Here is an 18,351-nt window from a genome sequence, read left to right as displayed (position 1 = left end):
AAGAGAAAGAAAAAAATGAAAAAGAATAAGAAAAAAATATTCCTTTTACATGGTTGCTTTCCATTACCAGCAATAAAAATATGTTTAATAAATTCAAAACATATTGAAATGACTTCTCTATCAAAAAAAAAATTGTTTCTTTCAGAGACAAAAGGTCCGAACAAAGTTAAACCAAATAGAGGTCAGTATGTTTTGTTGATACTAGTTTTGAGTGTTTAAGTTAAAACCCTTTCATGCCGAATGTATCCTTTTGGCACACCCGCGCGCATGCCGAATGTATCCTTTTGGCACACCGGTGTAGATGCCGAATGTATCCTTAAGGATACGTAGATTTCTATTTTTAGACGGTCACAGTGCAAACAGTAAAAATAACGTTTAAACACCCGTACGAAAATTTCAACAGGAGTTTAACTGGACTTCAGCTGGACTTGAGACGTATTCCAGTCTGACTTTGAAAAGTCCAGTCTGACATGAGCCATACACGTACTTTTTCTTATACTTCGGTTATTTTCCAGCCGGTATTTTCTTAAAAGTCCAACCGCACTTTTTGTAATTCTGACAAGAAAATAAACACGGCTGGACTTTTGAGGGAAATTATTCTTTCTGTAGAATGATCAGCAGGATTTTTGTCTTAGAAAATTTTACAGTCATTTATGAGCAGGAATTAAGACTTAGAAAATTTTCATCAGCCAAATCTGACATTATAGAAATAAAAAGTTTGTCACTAGGATTCTGTTCTTTGAAAGGAACAATTTCTTTCAAAATGGAAAAAAGTTATAAATGAAAATTTGCAAGTTATAATAATGATATCATATTTTTTTACAATATACTTTAAGATCAAACTATAAGATGTGATCTTTTCCCCTAAAATTTTCAATTCCATTATAAAATATTTAAAATAATATAGACTGTAAATGGAAAGTTGAAATTTAATATAGGTGATATAATTTTGATTGAATTACATCCCAGATAATATGTTTTCAACAATTATTTAACATTTTTACTTTTATGAAATAAAACCCCTAGAAAAATTACATCTATTAATAGGTTAAATTTATACAGTTTCTAGTATATTTATATTTAATAAGATGAATGCATAAAATAAATAATTATCATCATTCTTTAATATCAATTAGAAACTTGAGGCATAACAGTGATTTTAATAGCAGTAGTCTTGTAGAGAGTGCCATCTGTTTTCAATTAACCTCAGTCTGGACAGGTCACAGGAAGTAGCATCTACACAGAGGTTGATCATGAGGCCATTTGAAGGATAACACATTTCTAAATACATATATCTGCAATAACTATCACTTTTTTTAAACATTTCATAATTGAACAAATTAATAATTGATTTTCTTTTTTTTAATATATCACATATTCAAAATTAAGTCATATGCAAGAAGTCATAAGAAGAAAATTTTTCGCAGCTCCTCAAACAGCCTCATGTATCGATTGCAATATAACAAAATTTGAATTTGGAATAAACAGGAAGAAGTGTCTTCTTTCTTAAACAAAATGAGAAATTTACATTGGATGTAAAGCAAATGTTTGGAAGTAGTTCTTTTCACATTATATCAGAGAAGATGGATCCTTCTGACTGACATCAATTTCAATTTAGGAAGATTGCTGTTTGCATGTATTTTGGATTGCATATTCTGGTAAGTACAATCTCATATGCTCTTTTTTCTTCAACATATTGATGAAATGATTACAACATTATAAATAGCTTAATTTTTATTTTTGAAGAGTAAACAGAATTAAAAAAAAATCATTAAATACTTAATTATGCAAAATATTTCAGTTTGAGTGATTTTCAAAGCTTTACTTTATTTTACAAATGTTTTATGCACTTTAAATTTATTTAGTCTTAAAATATAATCATGATAATTATAACCACACATTTTTAGGAGTAAACATTTAGCTTCACAATTCCCTGTTTCTCGATTTTGTCAGCAAGACAGTAGAAAAAAGAAAAAGAAATAAGCAGTATATGCATAATGTTATCTGTTTTTTTTTTATTTTCAGATTATAACAAGGGATGCATATCAAATCAGAAGAATCCATCATCTGAAGAAAAACTAAGCAGTAGTAATCTAGAGGGAGTGTTCTGCGGGGATGGAACCCTCCCCCCCTAATTTTTTGTGGATCAGCCCCTGCTGAGATCATCTATAAAGGTCAAACAGAACTTTTTGAAGTCCAGCTGAACTTTTATGAGTTCAGCTGGACTTTTATGAGTTCAGCTGGACTTCTTAAAGTTCAGCCGGACTTTGTTAAGTCCAGCTGAACTTTATAGAGGCCATATTTTTGCCAGAAATGCCGGCTGGATTTTTTCAGACGTACTTTTATGAAAGTCCAGCTGGACTTTCTGAACCGGACTCCTGCTAATTTAAATATTTCGAGCCGGTTTACGGCTAATTTCGATGAAAGTCCAGCCGGGTTATCCATTATAAGACATTCAAAGAAAAGTCTAAATGATTATTATAAGTACGGTTCTCAGTCCGGCTACTGTCCACCTGGAGTACGTGTCATGTTTTTCGTACGGGCATGTTTCTTGGCCCCGTTGCTCCGTGGATGTTATGATAAACACCAAATGCATTCGATATTTTAATATCGGGCGTAAGAACACTGTTAAAATATGTTTTTTTCAAAGATTGTTGAGAAAAAAAAACCTCGTGAAAAACAAAATGGTGGAATCATAAACAGTCGTGGTTAGGAGTTTCATTTCAAGTTGAAACATTTAGAAAACTTAACCTGCGGTCATGAAAGTCGCTTAACTTGTACAAAAATAGTGAATGTACGTATATTTTGGAGTTGTGAGAAGGATATTTGTAAAACAATCTGAAATCGAGACTTTGATTGTCGCCATCAGGTGCACGACTGTAAATTATTATTTCTCGTTGCCGTTTGACAGTCAACCTTTCATTACCGATTGAGTCAGAGTCTTTATCATCGTTTTAGACACTCTCAGGAGTCTGTAGTGCTACGGATTTTATTTCTTTTCATTGAAAGGCTGTACTGCAGTATGTAGGTCGACAAAACGAAAGTCCACTTTCATTTAAAATAGAACCGGATATTGACAAAATTGACAGCTGAGTCTATAAATAGTGCGGTTCATAAAAACACGTGTTGTTACATCTCATAGCTTTATTATTTTACATAAAAGTGCTTTTGCAAGATGAGACAATATTCTGCAATCTTATTTGTATTTTAATCGAGTGTAAATTATTTTCCATGATGTCTCTCGTCTTGTGACAGAGGTTTTTAAAAGTCTTATTCAGCATACAAACATTTTAAAAGTTGTTTTGAAAAACAATGTTGACAGAGAGTAAAAAAAAACTGAAAGATGCCAAGATAATTATTTTTATGTAACAAATTGTTTTCTTTCTCAATTAAAAAAAAAAAAAAAAAACATTGTCAAAGAAGGGAAGTGAAAAAAAATATATTTGTTTTAGAAGGGAAGGGAAATTTTTTTTTTCGGAATTGGAAAGGGAAAAAAAGAAAAAAAATTTGCTGAAGGGAAGTGATTTTTTCCCAAAAGTGAAATAACATAAGGTATTGTCTGCTGCTTCTGGTTAATCTTGAGATGGCATCATTTAATGTAAAATAATACTGTTCCTGTATGTTTCTGAAAACAATCAATAGGGGTTCAATTTTTTGTTTTGGAAATTATGAGGAAGAACTCCCCCCTCATGTTGCACACAAACTCAAAAGATGAATGGCCAGTGCGACAGTGCCTAAAGTTTATTATAATTTGTAATGTCAATATAAGCAACCATTTTTAACACTAGGAAACATCTTTTTTGTGTTCAAAAAGGGACTTCAAATGGTATATAAATTGCTCCTTCTCTCAGATGCCAAGTCATATACATGTAGTAGTAAGGAGTAAGAGAAAAAACTGATCAAATTGGAAATGGGATAATGGGACATCATAAGGGTCTTGTAGCTGTTACCTTGTAAGTCACACTGTTTATGGGACTAGTACACATAAGAAGGTATCTTCATACAACATTAATATATAGGCTTATATGTAAGTATGTAACACTTGCTGATGGATGTAATAGATTAATTAATAGACTGGTCACTTTTTGACAAACCATTCCATTAAATAACCCAACAATATAAACAGAAAATAAATGAAAAATAGTTTCCATTGTCCTCACTCAATTTCAAAATCAAAATTTATGATATGAATCCTTCTATTCAACGAGTACGCAGCGTTATAAACTAAAATAAATTTCAAAGCTTCCAAATGATATTACAAACTATATCAGCTCCCTGATGTAGCTTTCTATTAATGAATTTTAAAACTGCATTTTGCAGTAAAACATGTACATGATGTATTTTAATCCCTTTTTGGCACTAGTTTTCAACGACTTGAATCTGTGTGTACATATCATAAGTTTAAATAAAACACTTATGCAGTACCCAGTAGTTGTGTGCATATATTATCTTCGTTACCTCTACTGCATGTGATTAATAAACTTAACTATGATGAAAATAAATTTATAAAATATAAATTGTCAGCTTTTGGTATTTATTTGTGCTGCTTTAACAATCATCAGTTGATGTATTTGTCAATTTTATGTTATCTTATACATCCTAAATTTTGACTTCATAGTTCAGATTTTAATTTCAACAATTTAAAAAAAAAATAATTCACTAGGCTCTTTATCTTGAGATACAGCTGAATATTTATGCTTAAATATTTTTTTTATATTATACAACCCCCATGACCCAAATCAAATTTATTGGAAATTTTATGGATTTAGAACTTTAAAAAAAGAAATCACTTTTTGGGTTCATTTACTTTTATTTATTGGAAAGCTTTATCTCATTCACATGTGAAAGAATTAAGGCATTATTGGGGTTAAGTCATAAAGTAAAGAAGTTCCATCGATTATAATTGCAGTTAAAAATTATTTTTCAGTAATCGCACATCAACGCTGGGGGTATTATACAACTCGTCTAGAAGAGGTATTGTCCGTTATCAAGCCCGAGTTATCTTTCTTCTTTCGAAATCGTAAACAAATTGCGGCCAAAATCTACGTGAACGACAGTCTCGATTTACAAGTATTTTTGCAAAGAAAACAAAACGGAAACGGGTTTTGAAAGAAAATAATTCAGTAGCTCATAGAAATAGAATTTTGAAACACACGTGTGCTTAAGAAATGTTGCCAAATGGAGGTGAAAGTGATATACGGTAGGGAATGATAAAAAATAACTTCCGACTCAATCAATCTACGTTTTCGACACGCGTTTTTAAGGTAAACTGTTTCTCACTCTATGAAGAGGTTACGGACGCTCAACCTATGATATTTATCTACGTTTTATCAAAATTTGACCGCACAACTCGCTACGGTTCCCGAGTTTTCAATGACCAAAACTACGAGGTCGTTTTCGCTGAAGCACATGTCAAATTAATACCGGTCAGGCAAACGGCTCGTGCAAATAAATTTCGGCCAGGGAATCCCGCGAAAAAAATAAATTCAGTAGTGAAAGTGTTAAAAGTGTTATATACCGGTTCCCTCTGAGCACAATTAGGTCTACAATTTTCAAATGACACAACGGCCAAATTACTACACTAGTTTATTTGGCATTAAACAACGTTTTTCATCTCAAAAAGCTTAACTAGAAAGGTATAAACTGTTGACAGTGAAAAAAATACCTGACGTATAATTTGGTACGCAAAACGTGTTTTTTGTCCTCAAAATCACCATCTTTACAAAAATAAACAAAAATGCCAATATTCTAAAATAAGATCTGGTAATAATCAACCATAAGTGATTGTTATAAAGGGGAAAAATAATATCTAAAAATACATTAGTTTCAGTCAATTAAATTCATGAATCGTTTGAGTTGTATTAAATTTCAAACATTTAGTTTCAGCTTACAGAAAGTCAAGAATCGTTTGAGTTGCATTGGCCCTGCCACACATTTAGTATCAGCCAACTTATAAATACGTGAATTGTTTGAGTGAGATTTGCTCTGTTACATATTGAGTCTCAGCTAACTTATATATGCATTGTTTTGGTTGCATTTACCTGTTACACATTTAGTTTCAGCCAACATAATTTCAAGAATCGTATGAGTTGTATTAGCACAAGCATAGTTTGTTTAATAATACTTGTTTTCATAAAATTGATTAGATTCATTATTCGGTAATGCCAAATACTTAACACAATCTACCTACTTCATTGCTAAACACGAGGAGTAATAGGATAGGAAAGCAAAATGGTTAGTTCGTCGTTAAACTAGTGTATCATGGGATCTGCCTTCCTGTACCGTGCGAATTAGAGAGTTAAAAAAAGTCTTGACTTTGACTGAAGTTTGCCTAAAAAAAACCAGGGTATTTGATTGAAAATCTTATCGTGGGTAATACGATATATACAATATATACCTCTTGATGTTGTTATGCATTCTTTAATTTATCTTTCAGTGAAAATTATAAAGAATATTAGACCGAAAGGTATGTTGTCAAGCTACATTATGTATGTCTTAGTCTTATACTGGTGTATCTGCTTTTATTTTTACATTTCAATTCCGTTTTATAAGATCATTTTTGGGCATCTTCTTAAACGAATTTTCCACTGTTTATTAAAATACCAATTATGATACAGATTTTTAATTTTAACAACCTTTGATTTTTTTCCAAGAAATCTTGACTAAAAAAATGTTATTTGAATACAGGAATACTTGCACTTTGGTACGCCAACGAAGTATTTGCACTTGATCAAGCTAATCAAAATATTAATAAAACTAATCAAAAGATAAAATCGCAAATTTAAATATACATCTATTTAGCTCTGGATGATTTTTTATTTCTATGTATCAACAAGGAGAGCAGACAAAGGATTGTCCAAATGTAGCATTTCGAACAAGTCTGACTGTCTTATTGATGAGATACTGCTTTCTTTTAGTAAATTTACTTATGAATATGTATCATATAACTTGCAATTCGAATTTGATAGAGTAGACCCTATTTGATTTGTTTTTACACAATGACCTGTACATTTTTGGCAAATACTAGATAATTAAAAACCAATAGAACTGAACTGTCTAAACAATACGTAATTTTTAAAACGATATCAAGATTATCTTGTATGATTATTGTTTTGTTATCCAGTTGGCATGAAATTTATAAAATAAAAATCTAAATCGTTTCATCGTACTTGAAAAGTCAATGATATTCATATTTGAACTTATTGTACATTTCTTATCGCTTTGTCTTTTAATGTTGTAATCACGGTGTTCGTTTGAACTTTGAAAGATGCATTTTCTCAAATACATGCAGGAATGTGAATACTTTACATATTTTTTTGAGTTTCGGTGTTTCTGATGATCTAAAAATAACTTTAATATAGGACACACAAATTGTATTTTCAATTCAATTATGATAGGAATTTTATAAATTCTTTAGCCAATTCATATGGTCAGTACATTTTGCAACCTAGCTATGAAGGTTGCCATACTATGTTCTTTAATATTATATGCACTGGCAGCTAATTTAATTAATCTCATCCTTGCATTAAGACAAACAATACTTTCAGGATAATATAGTCCACATACATTTAAATACACTGGAGTACTTTTTAAACTATTCAAATTGTTTTGATTTACATTCTTATTTTATTTTTCAGTGACCATTAAACCAAAGGGTCAGTATTTTTACTTTATACGTGTTTTATTCTAATCATACTTTAATGTATCTTTGTGTCACTGTGAGGTTAATAATGTTATATATTATATCTAAAATATTCTTCAATTACTGTGAATTCATCATTATCCGTTGGATACCAATGTTTGTGGGTTTCGTTGGTATAGATGAACCACGAATTCAATGTCCAACGAATAACACATTTTCAAAAGGATATGTAGGCAGAGATAGGCGAAAACACGAAATCAAGTATAAAAACCTTCAAAACTGTCTTCATGTTCAAATGCATATATTATGCCTTTACTTTATTGAATATTACATGTTTCAGTTACAATTAGGCCAAAAGGTCAGTATATTTTCTCTTTCATTTAAAGTTAACGAGTTTTCCTATGGCATTGATAGAAGGACTGTTGGTAGCTGACCCAGGTTCTGTTATTTTTAACTGCTTTTATAAGCACAGTCGCAAAGTGACATTATGACTACTTGATATCATGTCATAATTATTACTATTTCTTTTTTTCCAATTCAATATTTTATTTTGTTTAAATCTCGTCACTCAATTATATCAAACAAAAATATACTTTTTTAAAGTTAAATATATAGATATAAAGCCTTCCAACGAGCCATTCTGTACATTTTTGTTTATAAGAGATGATAACATTAAAACATTATAGCAAAATAGAAAAAAAAATAGTTATAAGTACATATTTACAGTATAAAAATTTCCATGTCTATTCAAAATAGGATAACAATTGTTGACAGAATTACGAATTATATCAATATCTGTAAATAAAACCAATAATTTCCGTTTATCACCAAAAGACATAAAATCGCTTTTAAATTGTCACGTTTCATCAAATATTTTTTTTTTTTGAAATCGTCATAAGATGGACACAATGAATTAAAATGTGTTTCATTTTTTTTTAAATATGTTAAAATTATCAGACTCGTTTGTCTGATATTATTTTCTGTTCCTAAAGTGTCGACCCTTATAACTGCAGAATTTAATTAGAACTCGTGCTGTTATTCGTTGATATCTTCATTTTCAATGTTTGAAAAATTACCCAAGAGGCAGAGTTTTCAGTACATAAATTCATAAACAACCGATTCCTTCATTTTCTAGAAATTTTAAACTTTAGCCAAAAGTTAATTTAAAATGGTAATCATTACACATATGAATGATTATACTGCTCTGTGCACAGTAAACCTTGTCTTTTATGATTTCAACTACCGGGTATATATTTCCTGTGAATCATTGAGAATGATTTTAGTAAAAAAAAAAGTCATTATATTATATAGCTTGGATTAATGATTAAGATCTCCATATCCTTAGAATCGGCAGAGGACATTTTAGCAAAAAAAAATCGGACGTTTTAGCGCCAAGGTAGAACCCATTTGTGCGAAAATTAAAATTGTCAAAGCCCATTTTAGCGAAATATTTTTAACCCTTTATAATATATAATAAATAAAAAAAAACTTAATAGACTCAAGACAGCACAATATAACACATATGATGTCCATTAAAATACAGCACTTTAAATGTCTAAAAGATTTCATCAGATGTTTGTTCTAGCCTGGAATGTATGTCCTAGAGAACGTGTGTAATGGGCTCTGGATTTACCCCCTGTACAATACTGTTGAATTGCAACTAGGAACTGTTATTTTTATCTTGTCTAGATTTGGATACACATTCGTCTATACTTCATATTTTTGTATATCTTGTTGTTTGCAATTTGATAATAGTATCAAGAAAAACGTAAATATTTGGGTGACAACTGTAACATTGCTCATTATAATGGTCATTGAACGACTCTGGACCATTATTTGTTCCCTTTAAAATACAATGAACTTCTGCCCAAAGCTTACTGAGTATTATTCAACCAGGTACTTTTTTCGCTAAAATGGGCTATCGAAAATACAGAGGAACGGATTAATCCGGCGCTAAAATGGCCTCTAAACAAAAATATTCCTAGTTACGTAGTATAACCAAATAAGATAACAAAGAAAAGGTAAATCACATTGGCAATAAAATTTATTGATCATTATTAAGCTTCTTTTCAATTTTAATTATTATTTTTCAATAGTTTTTGTTTCACACTGTTTGGAGTTGCCTCTAATTTCTTATATTCGCATGCTCTGTTATATCATTAAGTCTCCCAAACAAAGTTTGGAGACTTATTGTTTTTGCTCAGTTCTTATTATGGCACCCTCAACGGAGTTGGGGTGACATATTGTTATTCTACGTTTCTTTTTTTCTTATTTTTATTCTTCCACAAATTGTCCACACTATTTCTCGGAATTGAACGGACCAATGTTGATGGAATTTTACCATAATGTGGAACACCATGTGAAGTTGCACTGCTGACTTTGGAATGTGCAAAATGGCCGCCGTTATCATGGAAACAGAACAAATGTAAAATAAATACTTTTTTGGTTTTTGGTGAATAATTTGAATATTCCTGAACTGAAAATCATCAAATTTTTATATATTGTTGGTGTCCACCATATACAGGTTTGAGATGATTTTGGGTATCTTTGGAACTACTATATTGCCATGGAAACTAAATATGTTTAGTATTAAACAATATGGGGAAAATCTTAAAGTAGTATTTAAACTCTTAATATGGTATATCCAACCATTGAAACTTTAATGGTATGTTCCTTATTATGTGCCAATGTGGTAGGTGTCTTTAGAATTTTGGAAATGGTCACCGTTACCATGGAAACAGCAGAAATGTCCGAAATTTTCAAATTGCTTCAAACTTTCTGAAAATTGACATTCATGTTAAATGGCACATCAAGAGTTGGTATTCGACTTTGGAATTTCCAAAATGGCCGCCGTTTCTATGGAAACAACGCAAAATAAAAAAAATTCAAAATGCTCCAAAATTGATGAAATTTTTACAACAATGTTGATAGACATCTGTAGATGCGCTCTTTAACTTTCGAAATTTCAAAATGGATGCCGCTCGCCTGGCAATGGGGGACAAAGGTGCCATTCGTTATTGCTAGCAATTACAAATCTAGTTATTTTTATCATTCATCCTCGTCTTCTTCTTCCGCCACTTTAAAAATGAACTTGTCCGCATCGTTTCTCCAAAACCACTTGTCAGATTTACTTAGGGTTTCATAGAATGGTAGACTAATATGTCTAGGTGAGCCATAAACTTTCGTTTTTGCATTGGGGTTTATTAAGAGGTATTTTGGGAAGTAGAAAGGAGGAAGGGGTTTACTATAGAACCCTATGGGATTTTATTTTCTAAAATTTTCAAATGAAAATAACCTGAAAACTGTAAGTGATAGAAACATGCAATCTTCAGAAATGATTATAGGACAATAAAACAAATCACATGAAATATAGGGGAGTCCTTTGGGGAGGGGGGGGGTCATCCCCATCCCTAAACCATATATATTCTTGAATGGGACGATAAAACAAATCAAATGAAATTAAAGGGAAGTCCCCAGGGGTCATCCCACCCGTTCAATTTGAGAATATGCTATTATCTTATAAATGGTCATGATCCCCACCCCTAATTTTAGAATGTGCTATTATCTTGTAAACAGTCCAGATCCTCACCCCTAAACCATATACATTCTTGTAGTGGACAATAAAACAAATGAAATGAAACAAAACGGAAGTCCTTAGGAGGTCACCCCACCCCGTTCAATTTGAGAATATGCTATTATCTTATAAATGGTCATGATCCCCACCCCTAAACTATATATATTTTTGTAGGAGACAATTAAACAAATAAAATGAAATAAAAGGGAAGTCCTGAGGGGGTCACCCATTCCTCTTGTTTGAAAACTTATAAACGGTCAACTTCCCCACCCCTTAATTAACCATATATATTCTTGTATGGGACAATAAAACTAATCAAATGAAATTAAAGGGAAGTCTCTTGGGGGTCCCCCACACCCTTTTGTTTGAAAACTTGTTATTGGTCAAGATCCCCACCCCTAAATCATATGTATTTTTGTATGGGACAATAAAACAAATCAAATGAAATGTAGGTAAAGTCCATGGGGGTCACCACCATTCCCTCCTGTTTGAATATTTGTAAATGGTGGAGATCCCCACCCCTAGGCTAACCCATATATATTCTTGTATGGGACAAAAAATCAAATCAAATGAATATGGGACTATATGAATGGCGAGTTATGGGAGATTTGTTTGGGAGACTTCGTAACAGCATCCTGTTACAATTACTTCTTGTTGCCATTGTTATATATATTATGAAAAGAAAATTGTTATTGCATGACTAGTTAAGTAATTGTTTCTTTGAAGCGAGTTAACTTCTGTTACTGCTAGAAGAGTTTGTCAACTGAATGCTTTTTTTAAGTTATTGCACTCTGCAACCGCGCAAATACTAAAAAAACATATGTCACTTGAATGTATTTTCTCATATTATAAAGGTCTATACCCGTGAATTGATCATGTTTCATTTATTTGTGTGTTGGAAATATTAAAATAGTATTACATTGTTTGGTAGTTTGTACCGACTTTATGGCTTCCATTTATTGGTATTGTAGAATATGTCCTATTTATCACAGTTTTAAATTTTTTGAAACTTCACGACCAGTTCGGGTTTGAATGCCAAAAAAAAAAAAATGATTAAAATTTTGCATCTATGCCCCTCCTGCCCCTCAACTCCTCAAGAATTGTCGGGTTTATCTATTTAATAACCCATAATTGGCTATTGAGTCTGAATCCATTTAAATCAACATTTATCTAAAATACAAAACCAATTGTCATCTGCTACATGTGTTCATTTTCTGAAAATTATATATGGTATCGAACCTCTATTTTATTGACATTGAAAATGCTATAGCCCATGAATGTCACAAATCATATATAGCCACGTCTTACTCATTGACATATTTAATACACGTAAATCTGCGCTTTTCCTGAATTGAAAACGTGAATTCGTTAACGGGGGTTATATATATAACTTAATTGAAAACTCGAATTCTATTACTTTCATACATTACCAGAAAAATGAATATTAAATTTAGTAACGACAAAATTTCATTCATATTCACGCAGAAACTCCTTTTCCCGGGTTAAATCTGAAATTTGAAGAATCAATATTTACAATAACCATCTGAATGCTAGAAAAACGAACAATTTCTTTTTGATGGGAACCGATCGATCATTATAGACTAGTTGTATGATTTTAATTTCAGTCGATTAATATGTTTTGGAGTTAAGTATGGCCTTCATTATTTCTGAAGTAATACACATTTTTGTTTAGGGGCCAATTGAAGCACGCATTCCATTTTCATTCTCAATTTTATTTAGTTGCAAAATAGTTGCAGAATAAAAAAAGCATGCAGGATGTCGAACTATACAGACGAAAGGTCATGCGCGGTAGCCATGCATACTATTGGTTCTAAATAAAATAACTATTTGTATATATGATAAATATATACTTATTTCAAAGAATGAAGTTGCTGTAAAAACTTTGACACTATTTTGTTTTGGTTAAACAAATTCAAACCAAATTGTGTAAGCAAAATAAATGTGATAGCTACTTGTTATTTTATAACGCTTATGCTTGTTTTTTTTTTTTAATTTCAGTTGAAATCAAACCAAAAGGTCAGTATATTTCCTATTACAATAAATCTTAAATGTGATATTTATTGATTATAATTTCTTGCTTTACATATATCATAAAATATCATGCACTTAAATGATATTAATTTCTCCTATATACTACATTGTATTTCTCGTTTGATTCAATGAAAAAATGTTATTTTACAGTATATATGAGTTGGGGAGTTAACATTAGGTTCAAATGTTTAATGGTAGCTAAATATATTTTTCTACCTTACAATATTCCTTCTTATTTGATATTAGCTTTTTGTCAATGATAATGTCGCACTATGTTAGGATTGCATGATTATCAGATATAATTATTTTTTTAAATCAGTAAACCGAATCATTTGCCTAAAATAAATGTATGGAATGTAATAACTGAGAAAACAACAAACGTGTGTTGTCGTAGTGTTGTATACAAGTAATTTGAAATTAAAAATCGTATTTATGTACACGTGGAATAAATTGTTGAATTAAAACATGCATTGAATCAAGGGTAGACACTTTGAAATTTCATCTTTAGTTGGGTATTTTACAGTGAAGATATTAGTGACATTAAAAATGTTCCTCTATAGATTTTATTCGATCTGAAAATGTATTCTTGCTGTGCCATGTTTGTTTAAAAGGAACAGTTCTTTCAAATTTGTAATTTTAAGATTTCTGCTGAAAAGTATTTAAAGATAAACATATAACGTTCATTGAACTAAGAGATTTTTTTACAAACGATCGCATATCATACCAACTGCGAAATATACACTCAGTAGCAAGGAGCCATAAACGCATCACTTTCGAGGAAACAAAAAATAACAGTATGGATCTTCATTTTAGTTTACTTCTCCATTTTCTATTTATTGTTAGATTTTTTACTCTCAAACTAAAGGAAACAAAATGATTTGATAATCGCTACAATACAAATGCGTCGATTTTGGGTTTGACCGTTCTGTACAATCAAGAAAAATAAAGATAGTATATTTCATTTATGTACAGATTTAGTATGATAGAAATCATAGCAGTTTCATTAAGTTTTTAGATATCACGAAAAATGTAGCATTTTAGAAGTATATTATTTGATTATAAGATATTTCAGTATTTTGAATTACTGTTAACAAATATTGAAACATAAGCATATTGTTAAAATAGAAAATATTAACGAAATTCTAAATGAATGCTTGATTTTATTTTATGAGTTTTCTTTTTTTTCAGTGAAGAAAGTAAAGAAGATAAAGACAAATAAACCAATAGGTCTGTATGTTAGGTTTTGCAACATATTAAATGGATAAAGAAATCCGTATACCCGGAAAATAAATGTATTGTTTAATTGATATTTACATATTTCACTTTCTTGAAAACCTTCAACCTGTAGATGCTCATCGATACAAAAGCCATTAAATATATGGTCTGGTGATCAGTGTTAAATATCATTACTTCTTGTCATTTGCTGTCTGTCCGATAAGTAAAACAAAACATTCTGAAAGTTTCTATGAATTCTATGAAGTTTTTACCGAATATAAATTTTCTAACAACTTCTCTGTTTAACCTTTTGGCAACTTATGTAAGACACATAGCTATAATACGTGATAAAGGGGGATTAGGTTGCCACCCCTATTGTCCTTATATATGCAATTACCGATTATTTTGCCGAAACGAAGAATTTGTATATTTTGTGAAGAATTGCAGAAAGGAAAAGTGTAAAAAAAGTCAATCAACTTCAATTTCAACTTTCAACTTTTATTTGATCACTTAGACACAATACATACGTAAGACAAGAGAAATATAATATTTACATATATACAAACAATACAAAACAATTAGAGTATTCTTATCACGAGAAACATTCATTGGAAGTCCATCAAAGAGCATATTTTTTAATAGCTTATTTAGGATCGCACATTTAATAAATAGTTTGTTATCTTCCTAAATAATGAATGAAATGTGGTAGTTTATTATGCAAAAACAAATTATTATTCTTATGAACAAAATAGTTATTAATTAATATAATTTACTTTATGTTATTTCACCTAATTACCTCTTTTCTATTTGTATCCAATACAATACGATAATTCCCAAGTCCTACAACGATGTTGTTTATTGTGTTGAATTTTAAAGAATTCGCAAACACTCATAGTAATACAGCTCATTTAAATAATAGCACAGATTAAAAATAATATAGACGAAAATGTTATATCGATAAAGATGCCTATATATTTTTTTAATTAATAGAAAACTGTACTATATATATTTGTAAGTAAGACCAGTACAATTTCAAAATATATTTTATTATTTATTTTACACAGAAATCTTCTTGAATTTTTGATACTATAAAAAATAACAGAAACTCCGAGAAAAATTCTAAACGGCAATTCTATGGGATTGTTTTTTTTAAAGTAAATGTGACAATAACGGACTGTATCAAACTGAAAAATTAAAATTATCAAATTAAAGATAAAAAAATAGCTGAGAGTCGAAAGACACCTATAACGGCATTCACACTGATGAATCAGAAACAAACTGACAAGGACATGCTAAACAACTGAAGAAAAATAATCGATCAAAAGACAAACAACAGTTTACAAATCAAAAAATAAACCCAACATTTGAAGCCAAAGACTTTCCAGCACAAACCCCACCAAAAATTAGTAGTGATGATTTTGTAAGTCAAAACCTAATGATAAAGTCTTATTTCGTTGGACAGTTGGTCGGTCGAATTCGAGAAAAAGAGTATGTGAATGATTGTGGTTAGGACAATTGGAGAATATTCGTCAATAACTGTAAAACAGCAGGAATTTATTAAACAACATGATTTCTAGTATGCTTAGTTTCTATGGTACTATGTTTAAGTAAGTAATAACATTACCATATAATTTGAATACACACATTTTCTTTTATTTTTAGTTAAGAATCAAAAGAAAATAACTAAACAAGGTGAGTATATTTTTCAACATTTTATTATTATTATTTCTTATGTAAAATATATTGTTTTTTGTTTAAACATATTATATGTTGTCTGTTTGTTAAACATAAGTTATTGCCTTTTTGTTTAACAATCTGTTTTCTATTTGTACGACATAAAATATTAAATGTTTGGAATATTGAGGTTATAATGATTTTTTTGCATACATGAATTACCAGGCTTGGGAATATAAAGCATTCAACCTTATTTTATGTTTGTTGTCTTGCATAATAAAAATGTCAATTGCAATCTTCTAAATCTGTACAAATTGTACAATTGGAATCATACTTCACCAAAATTTAACATATATTACTTTTTCTATTATGAGCAGTTTAAGATTTGATAATTTTGTTTAGTTGAAATTTTTTTGTTTGGTATACGTTTGATCTGAAACACCTTCAAAGTATAATTAATTTTTTATTTGGTGATTGCTCTGTTTTCAACCATTCTCACGTATATTTTCCTGAAATGAGGCACTAACATTTGATTATGGATGAAAAATAACGACACAGGGTTTCAACAGTGCCCTAATATTGATCCATACACCTCTGTCAACTCTTGTAGAAAAGTAACAATATGCTCCTACTTTAAATTTTGTTTACGAAAGTGCCAACACGTTGACCTTAATAGGGATTTGTGTAAAACGTGCATTTAAATGTTATTACATGGGATAAGTGTTAAAAAAAAAGGCAACAGTAGTATACCACTATTCAAAAGTCATAAATTGATTAGGAGAAAAAAAAAAGGGTTACAAACAAAATCCCAAGGCAACACACGAAATATAAGAGGAAAGCAACGGAATAAAGGAAACACTGAACTGCAACAAATCATAGGTCAATAATATATTAATAGGAACAAACTTTTCCATATGTTATAATAATATGATAATAGAAGGCCCGATTGGTTTGACTGAATGAAGATTAATAAATCTCGCGGGACATGTCTTTTCTGCGGTGTTCAATGACTCCTTTGACCAGACTTGTTTTCATGGAAGGACCATATACTTTTTCTTTGTTTGAAAAGGATTCATTTATTGATTGTTACAGTGAAACAGACGAAGAGGGAAGGATTTTTTTTTAACAAACGGCCCCCATGAGAAAATGTATTAGTTCGTAGAGTGCAATATATTGGTTACAAATTAAATCTTCCATTCGTTTTATTTGCGTGACATGCGCTTTAACCGGATTTTAGTTACTTTGCAAATAACGAGATACGCAATTATTGACATTGGCAATTGACAACAACATGCATAACCAATCCTTATCTAAACAATTATAGGGCCTCTAAAAGTAAGTCATTGCTTGCTTCATTTCGAATATATGAAACCACGGAAAGTATTCATTTTGCACAATGTTAATCGAGGCGTACCCGTACATTTTGTTATGGCCCCTGATATCAGATACATTTTTGGAGTCCCATCCTGAAAATCATTTTGTGTTTATAAATATACCAAATAAATGCACCCTATATAGGTCTTATAGTTATTTCACAAATAATTCTCAGACTCTGTGTAGACTGTATATTTATTTTTTTCCTTTCGCTAATGTAAAATTGCAAGAAAATGTCAAAATCTATATTAACCATGAGAGAAACTGAAATAGATGTATAAAATGCATAACTAGTCTTTCTGTGTCCTTGATTGAGAACATGGGTTCGAGTACATATAAGACATGCTATTTGTCATTAGTTACAAAAACAACTTCAATTCAGTGCAACATGAGGTGCATTAATAAAATAAATTGTTTTCATTTATCAGTTTGGTTCTTTGATAAGCTTGTTGTTTTGAAATAATTTCAAAATGTCTTACCTACAATGTCACCGAGAAACCATTAAAGCATTCACCATATCAGCACAACTTTGATATAAGCTTTTATGCAATCATTTGAGTAACAATCTACCTAGATATAATAGTGCTATGATTAAGATAAAAGCACATTGATTCGTAAGGAAATCGCGGACATGCAATGATACATGTATATTACTGGACGAACCTCATATAAGATCTAACCTGATATTTTAAATGAGAGTAGTGCTTTCATAATTTTTCATGACAAACTAAGCTGTCGCATAGCCGTTACCAGGTGATGCTTTCGTGCATCAAACGACGTTTGTCGGGTGATGCTTTTGGGCATCAATAACCGTTTGATG

The 18,351-nt window shown here is 30.6% G+C and overlaps 1 protein-coding gene across 1 annotated transcript in view; it reads left to right on the top strand.

Moving 5' to 3' along the window:
* The window catches only part of LOC143080614 (uncharacterized), a 246,730-nt gene that overhangs the window by 36,516 nt on the left and 191,863 nt on the right, over positions 1–18,351 (top strand). Inside the window, exons 11-17 of the mRNA XM_076256539.1 lie at positions 146–181; positions 6,437–6,466; positions 7,638–7,655; positions 7,983–8,000; positions 13,236–13,253; positions 14,457–14,495; positions 16,146–16,175. Of these exons, the coding sequence (XP_076112654.1) occupies positions 146–181; positions 6,437–6,466; positions 7,638–7,655; positions 7,983–8,000; positions 13,236–13,253; positions 14,457–14,495; positions 16,146–16,175 (189 nt within the window). The remainder of the gene's footprint in view (positions 1–145; positions 182–6,436; positions 6,467–7,637; positions 7,656–7,982; positions 8,001–13,235; positions 13,254–14,456; positions 14,496–16,145; positions 16,176–18,351) is intronic.

Source organism: Mytilus galloprovincialis, chromosome 6 (genome assembly GCF_965363235.1).
Source record: "Mytilus galloprovincialis chromosome 6, xbMytGall1.hap1.1, whole genome shotgun sequence".
In the NCBI taxonomy this organism is placed as follows: Eukaryota; Metazoa; Mollusca; class Bivalvia; order Mytilida; family Mytilidae; genus Mytilus; species Mytilus galloprovincialis.
The sequence above is the reverse complement of the archived record's forward strand: the minus strand, read 5'-3'. Positions and strand labels throughout refer to the sequence as shown.